The sequence below is a fragment of the Equus caballus genome, chromosome 11, assembly GCF_041296265.1.
Source record: "Equus caballus isolate H_3958 breed thoroughbred chromosome 11, TB-T2T, whole genome shotgun sequence".
In the NCBI taxonomy this organism is placed as follows: Eukaryota; Metazoa; Chordata; class Mammalia; order Perissodactyla; family Equidae; genus Equus; species Equus caballus.
The window spans coordinates 40,578,515-40,593,592 of record NC_091694.1 but is presented as its reverse complement, the minus strand read 5'-3'; the positions used below and the strand labels follow the sequence as shown (position 1 = coordinate 40,593,592).

Genomic DNA, 15,078 nt, shown 5'->3' with positions numbered 1-15,078 from the left:
TTTCTGGATTTGCCTATGGTTTGCCATAGGCTGCACATCCTGAGTTGCAATTCTTTTGGCTATTCCTGAATAAGCTCATTTTGAGGATAAAATAACAGGCAGATTTGCTTTTTAAGTTGACCTATGTAAGTTACTAATTTATGGCCCAACAAAAATGTAACTTTTTAGCATTATAGTCACCTTGGTATTCTGAGGATAGTAAATAATGGAGGAGGCAGGCAGTAACTGTTTTAATAGCAAATTAAAACACTGGACAGTTTTATTTGTGCTAAATGTCCTTCACCACAATTTTTACTTGATAAGTAAATTTTGAGATCCTAGGCTTATTCACTATGTACTTATTTCTAAGAAACAGTTAGAACACTTTGTTTATTTTTAACAGTAAAGTAAAAATGGAATAGAATTAATATTTGTAGAGTCCCTATGATGCATCAGACTTCACATATTTTTATGTAATGTGTTCATTACAAATTCTGTGGGGTGGGTGGTACTATTCAAAGGTTATAGAGTAAACAGAGGCCAACTGAAGTGAACACATTTGTGCATAAGTATAGTAGACTTGAGACTTTATTGAAGTATAGTATATATCTAGTAAAGCACACAAATTATTAGTGTATAATTTGATGTGACATTGAGACTTGAATATAGGTTTAACTTTAAAGCTCTTTTTCTTTCTAATATATATCATGTTTGTCACCTAAGGGAGCCTTCCCTTTTTTTATCCAATTACATAAAATATTAGATCTGGGGCTGGCCTGGTGGCACAGTGGTTAAGTTCTCACGTTCTGCTTCAGCAGCCCAGGATTTGCTGGTTCGGATCCCGGATCCGGACATGGCACGGCTTGGCGTGCCATGCTGTGGCAGGCGTCCCACATATAAAGTAGAGGAAGATGGGCATGGATGTTAGCTCAGGGCCAGTCTTCCTCAGCAAAAAGAGGAGGATTGGCAGCAGATATTAGCTCAGGGCTAATCTTCCTCAAAAAAAAAAAAAAAAAAGTAGATCCATGTTTAAAATTTATGTTTTGTATTATTTTGCTTGAAATAAGTGCTTTTTTTCTTCTTTTAAATTGATAGGCATGCAAAAAGCGAAGGAAAGATGACGACAGATCTTCCTGCGAAACAATTACAAAATATTTATCACCAATAGGGAAAACCGGAGACAGGGTTTTCTCTCCACCAAAATCCAGTAACATTCTGCATTATTTTAGAAAGACTTCACCCACAAAGGAGAAGACTCAATCAGCAAAAGACTGCGAGATCAAGTCATCTCCACCATTGCCTGCGAACAGTGGCAAAGACTGTAAATCACCTTTGCAAGTGTTCTCAAATACACAGTTTCAGAAGAGAGGAAAGAGAGTTAACTTAGCTCATCAACTAAATAATATTACAACTGAAAATGAATCTCCAATTGAAATTAGCAGTGATGATAGTAAAGAACACTCTAGTTTAAATAATGATTTTGTGGAGAGTAGTACTTCTGTTTTACTTGACAAAAAACATGTAGAGGTACTTACAGAAAGGATTCAAGATATCAAAAAGCAGTCAAGCACTATGGCCCCCAAAAAGAGTTCTAAGAAAGTAAATTCTAAACAAAGGACCACAAAAAATCATTGCAAAAAATTGAGAAAAAGGAAGTACAGGGATGTAATAGACCTATCAGAAAGTTTACCCTTGGCAGAGGAACTAAATCTCCTTCAAAAAGATGTTAAAGACAGTAAATGCAGTATGCCTTCCCTAACTAATGAAGTGGAGAGGATTGCAAATGATGCAGGCTCTGGAGCTCCTGTAACTAAAACAGCCCAGTTAACTGATGGTATGGTCACTGTCTCATATGAGGAATTTTTAAAAAGTCACAAGGAGAATAAAGTAGAACACACACCAGACTCTGCAATGTCAATTTGTACTCCTTCTGAAACTGTTGAAGACGCAGTCAAAAGTGATTGTATAAGTGACACAGAAACCTGTGAAATTACCCAACCTGTACGCTTTAAGACAGTTACCGTTCTTGCACAAGTTCATCCTATCCCCCCAAAAAAGACAAGGAAAATACCCTCAATTTTCTTGAAACACAAGCAGTTAGAAATGGAAAATAGTCTGTCTGATCCTGAAAATGAACAGACAGGTCAGAAAAGAAAATCTAATGTTGTCATACAGGAGGAAGAATTAGAATTGGCAGTGTTAGAAGCTGGAAGTTCTGAAGCTGTGAAACCAAAATGCACTCTAGAAGAAAGGCAGCAGTTTATGAAAGCATTTAGGCAGCCAGTATCAGATGCACTTAAGAATGGAGTCAAAAAGTCTTCTGATAAGCAGAAAGAGCTCAATGAAAAACCTTTAAATGAGGATGGAAGAGACAGTAATTCCAAAAAAGTCATGAGAAATCCTAGTGTCGAAATGGTTTCAAATAATGCCAGTTCACAGTCACACACTGATAAAGGAAGTTTTCCTAAGGAGAAAAGTAAAAAGCTGAGGAAAAAGGGTAAGAAAATGCTAGATACTGGTGCTACTCTAGGTGAAAATAGAGAGGGAAATACTCAAAAGCAAGAAACAACTTTTTCCTTTAAAGATAAACAAAATCAAAATAGGCTTAGAATGAGTTTAAGACAAAAGAAAACAGAAGGTTTCAAAAGGAACACATTATTTAACAGTGAAAGTCTTGTTTGTGAAGGTACAGCAAATGCTAACCCTCTAACTATACCTTCTTTGTATAACAAGAAGACTTTGAGAAAAACCAGCGTGCCAGTTAAGGATAAGGTTACACATTCTAAAGCTGAAACTGAGGACAGCTTGGTAAATATTTCCACACCCAAATCAACTAGAAGATCTGTAAGAAATAGCAGCACGCCTACTGCAACAGTCATTAGAAGTACTGATTCTGAAGATGCACAAGATGGTAGTCCCATAAAGGCTTCCACTCCAAAAGCACCCAACTTATCAGAAAAGCACAGCTTATATACAGCAGAATTAATAACAGTACCCTCCGATTCGGAGAGCCCTATTAGGTAAAGTTTTGTTTTTGTTCTGAAGTTCTAAGTATTCTGCATGTATTATTCGCTGGGAAGAAAAATACTTCAAGCATTGGAGGATATTGTTTTTTCTAGAACACAGCTGATTTATAAGAAAAAGAAAACGGCTTCAAAAATGCTGCTTATTTTCCACATTTAGTTTAAAGTCAGGCATGATTCCAGAAGAATTCTGGATGTATATTAGATGAATTCTAAACTTTTATTCATCACAGTTGCTAGTCCCTGGAGAAATATCCCTCAAATGTGAATTCTGTACATTTAACAAAACATGAGATTAAAAATAAATTATAGAACTTTATTTCTTGGCTAAACTGAGCCGTATACTGTGAGGTATATATTTGATGCTGATTCTGACTAATATAAGAGTGATCTTAGGGGCTAATTTTCTGTAAAGCTTATGATTTCTAAAAGGAAACATTTTGTATTTTCTAAGAGTTTAACATTGAGTTTGGCTTACTTTTGAGTCAGTAGTTTGAAACTAATGGGGAGTGTTTTTGTTTTTTAAAACTGTCCAGAAATTGGAGCCCTGGTTGGTTTTATTCTGTATTTAATTGAAATTTTTACACACTATAATCATGAAAATGCTTCTGAATATCTGTTTTTTCTCCAGAATGAAATTCACCAGAATTAGTACTCCCAGAAAATCTAAGAAAAAATCAAAGAAAAGATCTGAGAAATCTGAAGCAACTGATGGAGATTTTACTTCTCAGACTAGAAAGGTAATTGAAATATTAGGGAGTCTTGTAAGTGGTATTCTCTTTCCTAAAACAGCAACAATTGCTAAGGGAAGTAATACACTAAAGGAAGATTCGCATACTTCATAGCTTGGTTATATTAACTTCAGCCCTAGATTACTTGTCACTATTTCATACCTTTAGTTTATTAAGAAATCAACCTATCTTATTGTGAGATGAAAGCAATTGATAAGAACAGTGTAATTTACTTAGAAAAAGTTTTGTTAGTGAGAGTTACCTTCCACTCATTTTCCTTAAGGCTGCTTATAGGTCATGATTGAATTTCTGGTTTATTTCTCTAGAATAGAGGCTGGAAAGTGGGATCTTTCAACCCAGTACTGTTGACATTTTGGGCTGGATAATTCTTCGTTGTGGGAGACTGTCTTGTGTATTATAGAATGTTTAGCAGTAGCTGGGGCCTCTGCCCATGGGATGCCAGTAGTACTCCAACTCCCCTAGTTATGATAACCAAAAATGTCTCCAGACATTGCCAAGTATCTCCTCAAGGGAAAACATCACCCCCAGTTGAAAACCGCTACCATGAAGGGAGCGGTGGGATATATAAGGATGGTTTAGCTGCTTTTGCAAAATAAGCTGCTTATCCCCATCACAAGAGAACTAGATTCTCTCCAGGATAGCAGGTAAAGGTATGTGTGTTTTGAAAAAGCCACCAAGGTGATAATAATCCTTGGCTGACAATCACTGCTACAGAAAGTTGGCATCTCTTCTGTTTTTTATTTAACAGCTATCATTTTTTCTACTGCTTATCACGTACTATCTTATGCTTAGTACTCATATTGAGCTCATGAAGTAAATATTTAACTCTGTTTTGAAGGACAGTGGGGCAAAGGAGGAGAACGTTTTTAGGAGTGGCTGAAGTGGTGTACAGTGGAATCTAAGCTGGGTGGAGGGAAGCAAGGGCTGATAAATAGGGAGCGAGTAGAGAGCTGTGAGGACTGAAGTTCCTCATGTAGTCAGGAGTGACCAAGTCAGAGCTGGGAGGATAGGCAGCCAGGTCAGAAAGTAGGGTGTTGGAAATGACTATTTTTGAGGTGATAGGATTATGGTTAATTTTAATTTTCTTTATTTTTCTGTTTTTCTATAAATAAGAACTTTTAAAAACTTATCAGAAAACTATTAGGAAAAAACAGATTTCAAGTGTAGTCATGCACCGCATAACGACGTTTCAGTCATTGACAGACTGCGTATACAATGGTGGTCCCCTAACATTAGTAGTAGGCTATACTATCTAGGTGTGTGCAAGTATGCTCTATGATGTTTGCACAATGACGGAATCACATAACAATGCATTTCTCGCAACTATCCCCATCATAAAGAGACGCATGACTGTGATAGCAGAACCGCTTGCCAAAATGTATATGTGTATGGTTTTTTTCACACATTCAGTAAAACATATCTCTTTGTACTAACAATTTGTTTCAATGATTGCGTTGTTAATTTAAATTTAGGTGGATTATTTTGAATACTAACTTTCTATAAGGTTCATCAGCCTGCCAAAAATTTTGCTAGCAGAACAAGAACAAAAATCTATCACTCTGCTCCTATAGGAGCAAATCCTTAACATTCCAAACCTTCTTCTGTATGTGTTGAATGTCTATGCCTATTCTTTTTAATGATTTTTTAAAAGATTTTAAAGGTCTTAAAAACCAGCAAACGTTTGTTTAAAAAAACAAACAGAGAAGTATGTAAAATTAAAAGTGAAGGGGCTGACCCAGTGGCGCAGTGGTTAAGTTCGCATGTTCTGCTTCAGCAGCCCGGGGTTCACTGGTTCACATCCCAGGTATGAACCTGTGCACTGCTTGTCAAGCCATGCTCTGAAAGGCATCCCACATATAAAGTAGAGGATGATGGGCATGGATATTGCCTCAGGGCCAGTCTTCCTTGGCAAAAAAAGAGGAAGATTGGCAGCAGATGTTAGCTCAGGGCTAATCTTCCTCAAAAAAAAAAGAAAACTTTTTTTTTTGTTTTCTCACTCCTACTGTCTCTGGGTGACCCACTTTTAATAGTTACTTGTTTATCCTTCCAGACTTTCCTATGCTTAAATATATGAAAGATACTTTCATATATGCTTAAGTAGATATATGCCCTTTTTAAAGGGGATCCTACAATTTACACTGTTCTGCAGCTTCCTTGCTGTGTATTTTTAATCTACACATAAAAACTTGTAGAACTCAGAGTAGGAAAAGCACATTATCTGGAAGATAATATTTAAATGCACAAGATCACTTAGTACATCAATGGCAGAGCCAGGCCTGAAAGCCAGCCTTTATTCTTATCTAGTGCTCTTTTCCATGCCTAATACCTTTTCAACCTCTCTCCAAAGGATTCAGCCTAAAGGACTAAAATCAAAGAATAGATGCCATGAAGATGGTGGGGAAATAACCAAGAATTCTAATCTCTGCAGACATCTAATACAGACATCTTTCTGGGTGTTTTTCACAAATGTAGTTATATTTATCTGAATAAATTTCAGTTAGAAATAAAGGCAAACTAAGTATAACTGGACACATTTTAATTTAAGTTCCTTGGTAAGATTTGAATAACCATTTCTTTGTCTTTTATTTAATGTGATTTGTGATTACATTTTTCTTTTATATATATTTTTTTAATGGACTTAATTTTTTAGAGCAGTTTTAGGATCACAGCAAAACTGAGTGGAAGGTACAGAGATTTCCAGATGCGCCGTGCACCCACACATGCATAGCCTCTCATTATCAATAGCAGAAGAGTACATTTGTTACAATTGTCCTACATTAACACATCGTTGTCACCCAGAATCCATAGTTCTTGTTGTTGTGTATTCTGTGGGTTTAGACAAATGTGTAATGACATGTTTCCACCATTGTAGTGTCATACAGAGTTGTTTCACTGCCTTAAAAATCCTTTATGTTCTGCCTATTCATCCCTCCATCTCCTTTAGTTCTTTGTAACTACTGATCTTTTTATTGTGTCCAAACTTTTGCCTTTTCTGTTTTCTTCTATTATTAAATATAAAATGTTTGCAAGTAACCTAAATTAATATTTCAAATTTTTGTTTAGGCAAGCAGAGCTTCAAAAAATGTATCAAAAGCAAAACAATTGGTTGAAAAAGCAAAAGCTTTACACATTAGTAGGTCAAAAGCTACTGAAGAAATAGTGACACCCTTAAGGCGTTCATCTAGACATCAGACACTTCCCGAAAGGAAGAAATTGTCAGAATCAGAAGTAAGTATTACAATATTTATTGGTATGAATTCCGTCTTCTTCTGCTGTTTGGAGTGGGAGAAGGAAACCAGTGTAAAGTTTTAAGGTAGAATTGTAAGATCGCCTTGAGGTGGTAGAAAGAATATCATTCTCAGTTCTGGTTTAAAAGCCTTTGGCTCTCTTTTGCCTACAGAATACTGTCTGAATCCTTATCGAGTCATTCAAGATCCTTCATAGGCTGAACTAGCTCTTTTCCTCAAAACAACTGCCTTCCTCATTTACACACTTTCTGCTCTAGGCATGCCAAATTATTCATTTCTCCCCAAATGGTGCAATTTTTACTTTTTTCACTTTGTAGTCTCCACTTGAAATGTACTTTCCAGGTACCTGTTTCTATCTAAGAAATTCCTACTCAGTTTTATTACCGTACAATTCTGCATTTAAAGTGTGCAATTCATTGGTTTTTAGTATATTCACAAGATTGTGCATCCATCACCACAATCAGTTTTGGAGCATTTTATCACCCCAGAAGAACCCCTATTCCCCTTAGCTGTCACCTCCCAATCTCCCCTCCCCCAACCTTAGCCTACCACTAGTCTACTTTCTGTCTGTACGGACTTGCCTTTTCTGGACATTTAATATAAATAGTATCATACAATATGTGGTCCTTTATGTCTAGCTTCTTTCACTTAGCATAATGTTCATCCATGTTGTAGCATCAGTGTTTCATTTCTTTTTTATTGCCAAATAATACCCCATTGTATGGATATACTACATTTTCTTCACCCATTTATCAGTCGATGAACATTTGGGTTGTTTCTATTTTTTGGCTATTAGGAATAATGTTATGAACATTCCACTACCTCCTCTTGAAAGCTTGCTGATGCCTTCAAGACAAATTATTTCCTTCCTTGTATGTACTTTACTTTCATATGTTTTTGGTATTTTAGTTAATATACTGTACTGTAACTAGTTAAACTCTCTACTCATGGACTCGCCCTCCCTCTGTCCCCTAAACCCGGGTGTAACCGTGAAGCCAGCTCTGGGGTTTCATTTGTCAGTGTATTCCCAGTGCCTGCTATATTGCCTGACACATGGTGGATGCTCAGTAAATGTATGCTAATCATGTAAAAACATATCAGACTTCATCTAATACATTTCTAGCATTATAAGTCTAATAGGGTGTAGTCAGAATTTTTATAACTTGGTCATATTGATTCTTTCATCTGGAAGATAGTCTCTTAGTTGCTTCTTTAAAAAAGAAAACCCGTGGTCATAATAAATGCACTCTTTGATCGCTTGACCTTGTATGCTATAAGCACAGACTGCTGCCATTCGTATCATGTGTTCTCAGTGTCAGTCAGCTAGTGTCTGATGGGGAGATACATGGACTTGCTAATGGAATTATCTTGTCTATGGCTTCTAGTGCTATAATCTTTTTGAGATCTGAATGTCATTAATTGCATGACATTTAAAATTTTTTTCTTGTTCTTAGGACTCTGTAATAATAATAGATTCAAGTCCTACTTCTTTAAAGCATACAGAGAAAAATCAGAAGAAACTTCAGTGTCTGAATGATGTACTAGGAAAAAAACTTAAGACTCCTAAAAATGTACCAGGTAATTAGATTTGATAACATTTATGATGAATATTAGAATGTATGGGGTATGATTCTATTGTTCTGAATGCTCTCATTTTAATTTAATCTCTTGTCTTATAAAATATAAACTTAGACTAAATATTATTTCTATGTTAATAAGTGAAGTTACAGTGTAATGTAGTGAAGAGTTTTACAGGGGTAACTGAGCATATTTTAAGTTATTGCATTTTTGTGTATCTGTTTAGCCTCAGCTGAGTTAAATGGTTCCCAGACATGACTGATTATCAAAATCATCTGGGTAAATTTAAAAAATTTTAAATCTTCAGGTCTTCCCTAGACATATGGACTAAAAATCTCTAGTGGTGTCTTGTGGGAATCTGTAGTTAAAAAAAAAAGCTCCTCAGGAGATTCTGATATTGATATTGTCAGGTTGAGAGACCAGATCATTATATAGAAATTTTTTTAGTTAAAAAAATTTAAAAATAGTTAATTTTTTAAAAAGTTTTAAAAGAGAGATATAATTTTGAAAGTAGCTGGAGATAAGTGGAGATGATAAACATTGATACTAACTTAAGTATTTATTTTCCTAAGGAAAAATGAAAATTGCTCCTTTATTTCTTACCAGAAAGGCTCAAAAAACAGCTGATCCTATCCTTGGTTTTGATGAAAGCAGGTCAGTTCAATACACATTTGAAAATTTCAAAATATCTTTTGGAATGTATTTTGTATTTATTCATTTACTTAGAAAGCATGTAAGTTATCATTTAAAGCTTAATAAGTTCATTTTAAAAGATGGCAATATTGACACTACTGCAACTGCAACTTGAAGATCTCGGTCTTTTGCAAACATTTCATGCCCATCTCTAGACAAAATAGTGGAAAAATAAGCAAACCAAAAATACCGAAAAACTGATCATGAACTTGTTCAGTAAATCTTTAAATACCTACTATGTACCAGGCACTGTTTTTGTTACTGGGAATATTATGGGGAACAAAACAAGATGCATTCCCTGTAGTCATGAGGCTTACACTCTAGAGGGAAGACCATCTGTGATGAAAAATTAGTTGGACCAACAAAAGAAAAATTACAGTTGTGCTAAGAAGGAGAAGTACAAAGTTCTATTAAAGTTTATATTAAGTAGATTTGGTCTGGTCAGGAAAGGCTTTGCTGAGGAAATGACACCTGCACTGAAGGATCAGCAGGAGGTCATCAGGCGGAGGAACAACGTTCCAGCCGGAGGGACCTGTCTGTTCAGCGTCCTTGTAGCTAGAAGGAGCATGGTACATAGAGCAGGTTGAAAGGATGCCAGTGTGACTTGAGCACAGAGAGCAGAGGTGAGAGGAATGTGAGATTAAGCTGGAGAGGTGGATGCCAGCCCGCGTAGGACCTTTAGGCCATGTGAAAGAATTTTATTATGCTAACAGCAATAGGGAGCAATCAAAGGATTTTAAACGTGAGTGTGGACATAAACATTTGATTTTGAAAGTTTACTTATTTTATTTAATTTGACCAGCTGGCATTTCAGGTAGCTGATTAGATTTTTTCAAATTGAATTAGTGTGTTTACTTTATAGATAGTTTAGTTTTTTGAAGTGTTTATAACCTTAGCTCTCCTTTTTCACATCGTTTTCTTAAAAGTCAAGGTACATCTGAAAAGTCTCAGGATTGTGGTGTGCAGTTTAAAGCGAAGCGTGACTTTCTAATGAGTGGTTTGCCAGATTTGTTGAAACGAAAAATTGCGAAGAAAGCTGCCGCGTTAGATGTGTACAATGCAGTGAGTGCCAGTTTCCAGCGAGTCGTCCATGTCCAACAAAAAGATAACGGTGAGCTTAGCATTATGAAATATTTGTAAATGTTAGAAGCAATATGAAACTATGGAAGTTGGTTTAAGATGAGGCTAAGATGCAAATATAATTCTTATGGGGATTTTAGTGGGAATTTAAAGTGTGTGTTTCATCCTCTTTTCCTCAGCCTTGAACCCATTTTACTGAGGATGAGCGGTGGGGGCGAGAAAGCCAAAGGCATCCTCAGCCCTTATGCCTTCCACCAGGGAGAGCAGGCATGTGTGTGGGGCCTTAAGTGAATGTTCGTCTCCGGAGAGGCGTCGTGTTCTGAAAGGAAGGCAGTTCCCTTCACTCTCAAAGCCTGTGTGTGAACAGATCATCCTTAAGAATTTCTCGGCAGCTCCAGCTTTGTCCTCGTCCAATTACTGTTGAAGGTTCGAGGAAATCTGTTTGCTTCCTTTCCAGAACAGCCTTTACTGTTTAGTGCCGTGAGTGTCTCTGGAATGGGTAACAGTGCTTCAGCGCTCTAGTTCCCCCTTTCTCACAGGCACCGTGCGCAAGAGTGAGCTGTTCGCACAAGCCTCTTTTACCGTGCTAGTAGCTTGATCAGAATCTATTTCTTTTTGGATTCAAATGCTATAGCAACCACAATCTTCCTGTACTTGCGTAGTTTTTAGTTATTGGTAAGGTACAAAGCCTTATATCTTTATTTTGTTGTCCCTGCCTAGAGGTTTTTTTTTGTTAGCACAAAAACAGTTATATTCTTCTCAGCTGACTTTGTGGTTTGGTTTAGTGCACTCCCTCTACTCATGAAATGGACACTGTGTTCTGTTCTCCTTTCTCTTCTTTTTGTGTTTCTGACCTTGGTGCTTGTTGAGTTTTGTTCGGCCTCTCTTTTGTATGGGCAACTTCCCAGCCAGTCTTTCTAATAATATTCTATTTTTCCTTTTTTCCGCATCTCTGCCACTGGCCATTTGGTTGATGAAGGCTTTCTTGTTATTTCACTAGTTCAGTTTTAGATAGCATTTTCTAACAGTATGTTTAACTATAGAGATTAGTTATGCTTTTCTTCCCTGAGTTTGATAAACACAATTTCACAAGAGTGCTACTGTAAAGCTTAGAGTATCTATTTGTAGATGAGCAGATGAGGCAAGCACAGAGAGAACCTCTCTCTTAGAACCTTAAGAGTTCTCGAACATTTGCTGTTGCCTGGCATTCTGCTGAGCACTTCATATGCATATCTAGTTTAATCCCCATAATAACTCTAAGAGATTGAGTACCATAATTGTCACCCCCATTTTACAGGTGAAGAAACTAAGGTTTAGGCTCTTGCCCATGCTCACCTGGCTAGTAAGTGGCAGAGTCTGGATTTGAATCCAGGTCTGACTTCAAAGTTTAAACTTTAAACCAGGATGCTAATTGCCCCTGAAATTTTTACCCTGAATAGCAAGGTTGATTTAAAAAGAAAAAAACTTTGCTAATGTTTGCTTGTTTTTAAGAATTGGGAGGAAGACTAGGTAATTTTTATTACTTGTATTTGTCGGAGGTAAGGATTTTGTTCCCTTTGTACTCACTTAAGTTTCAGTACTTTTGTGTTAACGGTGTAGTTCTTGTCCAGTCTTTTCATGTTTACATACTTGGCATTTGATAAATGGGTAGTATGAATGAAGGTAATTAAGAGAATTTTTCTGTTTTTCTTTAGGATGCCATTTGTGGCATTTGAAACCACCCACTTGTCCTCTCTTAACTAAACTTAAAGAACTGAATACTAAAGTAATGGATCTCTCAAAATGTGTTATTGCTCTTGGTGAATTTTCAACATTGAATTCAAATCCGAAAAGTAGTAATCCTGCTGTTGTGGTAAGTATTAGAGTACCCATCCATTGCAGGGTGTTTCCTTCACATCTTTCAGAGGAAAAAACATTTTGGATGTCTACTGTTGTAGCCTGAAGTTCATTTTTTCTTAGAGTCCAATTTTAAAAAATAAATCCCAGTTGAGGTACACATCTCTTTTAAATACCCCTGGAGCTTTGAAAACATTTTAAAAATTAATGACAGCCAGTTTCAAAAGAATTTTAGATTATATAGCACATTTAGATACTTTGTAAGTCAGCATTATAAAGTAAATTTAGTTGAAAGGGAGAAGAATAAGAATATGAACTAAGTCCTTCGAAAGCTGTGCAAGGCCGCTTTGCCATCAAGGTTGTGTTTAGGGACGAAAGCTAATCCTACATTGATCTTAACTTACTATAGACAGAAAGTAGTTGGCATTATTGTGATCAATATTAATAGACAATGTCGGTCTGTTATTGACCATTTTATTCTTTATTGCAGTTTACAGGGAGAAGGAAAGATTTGACTGAAGAAGTAAGAAATCTTTTGCTGGAGGAAATTAGGTGGTCAAATCCTGAATTTTCTTTGAAGAAATATTTTCCTTTGCTTCTAAAAAAGCGAACTGAGCACCAGGTACTTTCTGAGTGTCGTTGTAAACAAGGTTAGTGATAATTAATATCATTATGTTAACATTTCAGTTTTGAAAACACTAAGACTTAGCCATTGACTCTTGAGAGTGGTCACCACAGAGAGGACACTGCTTATGGCTGGCAGAGAAAATTGTTCAACTGAAGTAAAGCATCTTGTGCGATACAGTGTTGGTCCCTGCCAGCTTCCAGAGACTCTGACCCAAAGACAGCTTTAATTATGTTAAAATATTAATAATTCGTTGAAGGAAAGCCTTAGAACTTATGTAGCTTGTACAAAAGGTATTTATTATTTATTTATTTATTTATTTTGGTGAGGAAGATTGGCCCTGAGCTAACATCTGTGCCAATCTTCCTCTACTTTGTGTGTGGGGCACCACTACAGCGTGGCTTGACAAGCGGTATGTAGGTCCACACCTGGGATCCAAACCCACGAACCCCAGGCCGCCAAAGTGGAACATGCAAACTTAGCCACTATGCCACTAGGCCGGCCCCAGAAGGTAGTTTAAATAACAACGTATCCAGCTTGCTTTAGGTATGCCATATTTGATTCTTGCCTTTTCTTTTTTTTTAAAGATTTTATTTTTTTCCTTTTTCTCCCCAAAGTCCCCCCAGTACATAGTTACATATTCTTCGTTGTGGGTCCTTCTAGTTGTGGCATGTGGAACCCCCCTCAGCGTGGCTTGATGAGCAGTGCCATGTCCGCGCCCAGGATTCGAACCAACGAAACACTGGGCCTCCTGCAGCAGAGCGCGCAAACTTAACCACTCGGCCACGGGGCCAGCCCCTGCCTTGTCATTTCATAGTAATAAGGCTATTGGATATTTTGAAGTGATATTAAGATTATTGGGTATGAAAATTTGTTTTTTGTTGATTAGTAAGCTCATGTTTTCCTTAATCCCCTACATAGAAAGTCCACAACTAGAGCCCTGTGTCAATCAAAAAGAGACCAAAAGGAAAAGAGTGGAAACGGAGAATCATAAGTCAAAAAGAAAGAAACCAAATGAGTATTCAGAAAGTCCAAAAAAGATACGTGGGAAACCAGAAGAACTTGACAAAAGAAACATCTCCACTGGGATAAAGCTAGACTCTTCCAAAGGTCCGTCATCTAAAACACCCAGGAAGAAACAAACATGTAAAGTGGAAACAGAAGCAGTAGAAGATTCTGATATTCTGATAATAGATGATGACAAAGAGTCTACATCAGAAGTATCTTCTATTGCTGGTAAATTAGATCTCCCTCTGGTCCTAGAACTCTTGGTTTTTTAACCTCTCATTTTTCCCCTCTCTTAATATATGCTCATTGCAACATTCAAACAATATATATATGTATAAATAAGAAGTGGAAGCCTCACTGATTAGAGTCTTACAGATAACCACATTTAACAGATTGGTGTTTGGTCTTTGCTTTTTCTCTGCTTCTATAAATACATACACTTTTTTAAAAACCTGGGGTCATACTGTACATATTATTTTATACCTTTTTCACGTATCTCTGACATGGTCCCATTTGGTTTATCTAGCTTTTCCAAAGTATTCTATTGCATTGATTAATTCATCCTTTTGTATAGCTTTAGAGTATATTTTGATTTTTTTTTTTTCCTGAGGAAGATTTGCCCTGAGCTAACATCTGTGCCAAATCTTCCTCTTTTTGTATGTGAGCTGCCACCACAACATGGCCACTGACAGATGAGTGGTGTAGGTCCACGCCTGGGAACTGAACCTGAGCCACTGAAGCAGAATGTGCCAACGTTAACCACTAGACCACCAGGGCTGGCCCTATTTTGATTTTTTTACAGCAAGTCTCCTATCACTTTTTTAAACTATTTTCATGCATCTACTCTACTAAATGAACTATAAGATTCTTTTTTTTAAATTTCATTTTTCCTTCTTCTCTCCAAAGCCCCTCAGTACATAGTTGTGTATTTTTCGTTATGGATCCTTCTAGTTGTGGCATGTGGGATGCCACCTCAGCATGGCTTGATGAACGCTGCCATGTCCACGCCCAGGATCTGAACTGGTGAAACCCTGGGCTGCCAAAGCGGAGCGTGGGAGCTCACCCATGGGGCCAGCCCCCAAATGAACAGTTAGATTCTTTTACCCCCACAAATCCCATGGGGGTTTGACTTTGTGGTAGTGTCTGGATTAATTCGGAGTGAACTGGCATCTCTGCAATGCTCAGTCTTCTCAGTGAGGAGTGTAGCGTCTCTCTCCCTTTCCCCAGGCTGGCTTAGTGGGACATCTCAATGTTTC

General features: G+C 37.0%; 1 protein-coding gene across 4 annotated transcripts in view; it reads left to right on the top strand.

Annotated features, from left to right (window-relative positions):
- ATAD5 (ATPase family AAA domain containing 5) overlaps positions 1-15,078 on the top strand; it is a 39,430-nt gene that overhangs the window by 2,426 nt on the left and 21,926 nt on the right. For all 4 annotated transcript variants that reach the window (XM_070227687.1, XM_023653045.2, XM_023653046.2 and 1 more), the window contains exons 2-10: positions 1,075-2,999; positions 3,634-3,742; positions 6,818-6,982; positions 8,457-8,580; positions 9,153-9,234; positions 10,200-10,384; positions 12,048-12,205; positions 12,680-12,839; positions 13,736-14,050. In XM_070227687.1, coding sequence (XP_070083788.1) covers positions 1,075-2,999; positions 3,634-3,742; positions 6,818-6,982; positions 8,457-8,580; positions 9,153-9,234; positions 10,200-10,384; positions 12,048-12,205; positions 12,680-12,839; positions 13,736-14,050 — 3,223 coding nt within the window. The remainder of the gene's footprint in view (positions 1-1,074; positions 3,000-3,633; positions 3,743-6,817; positions 6,983-8,456; positions 8,581-9,152; positions 9,235-10,199; positions 10,385-12,047; positions 12,206-12,679; positions 12,840-13,735; positions 14,051-15,078) is intronic.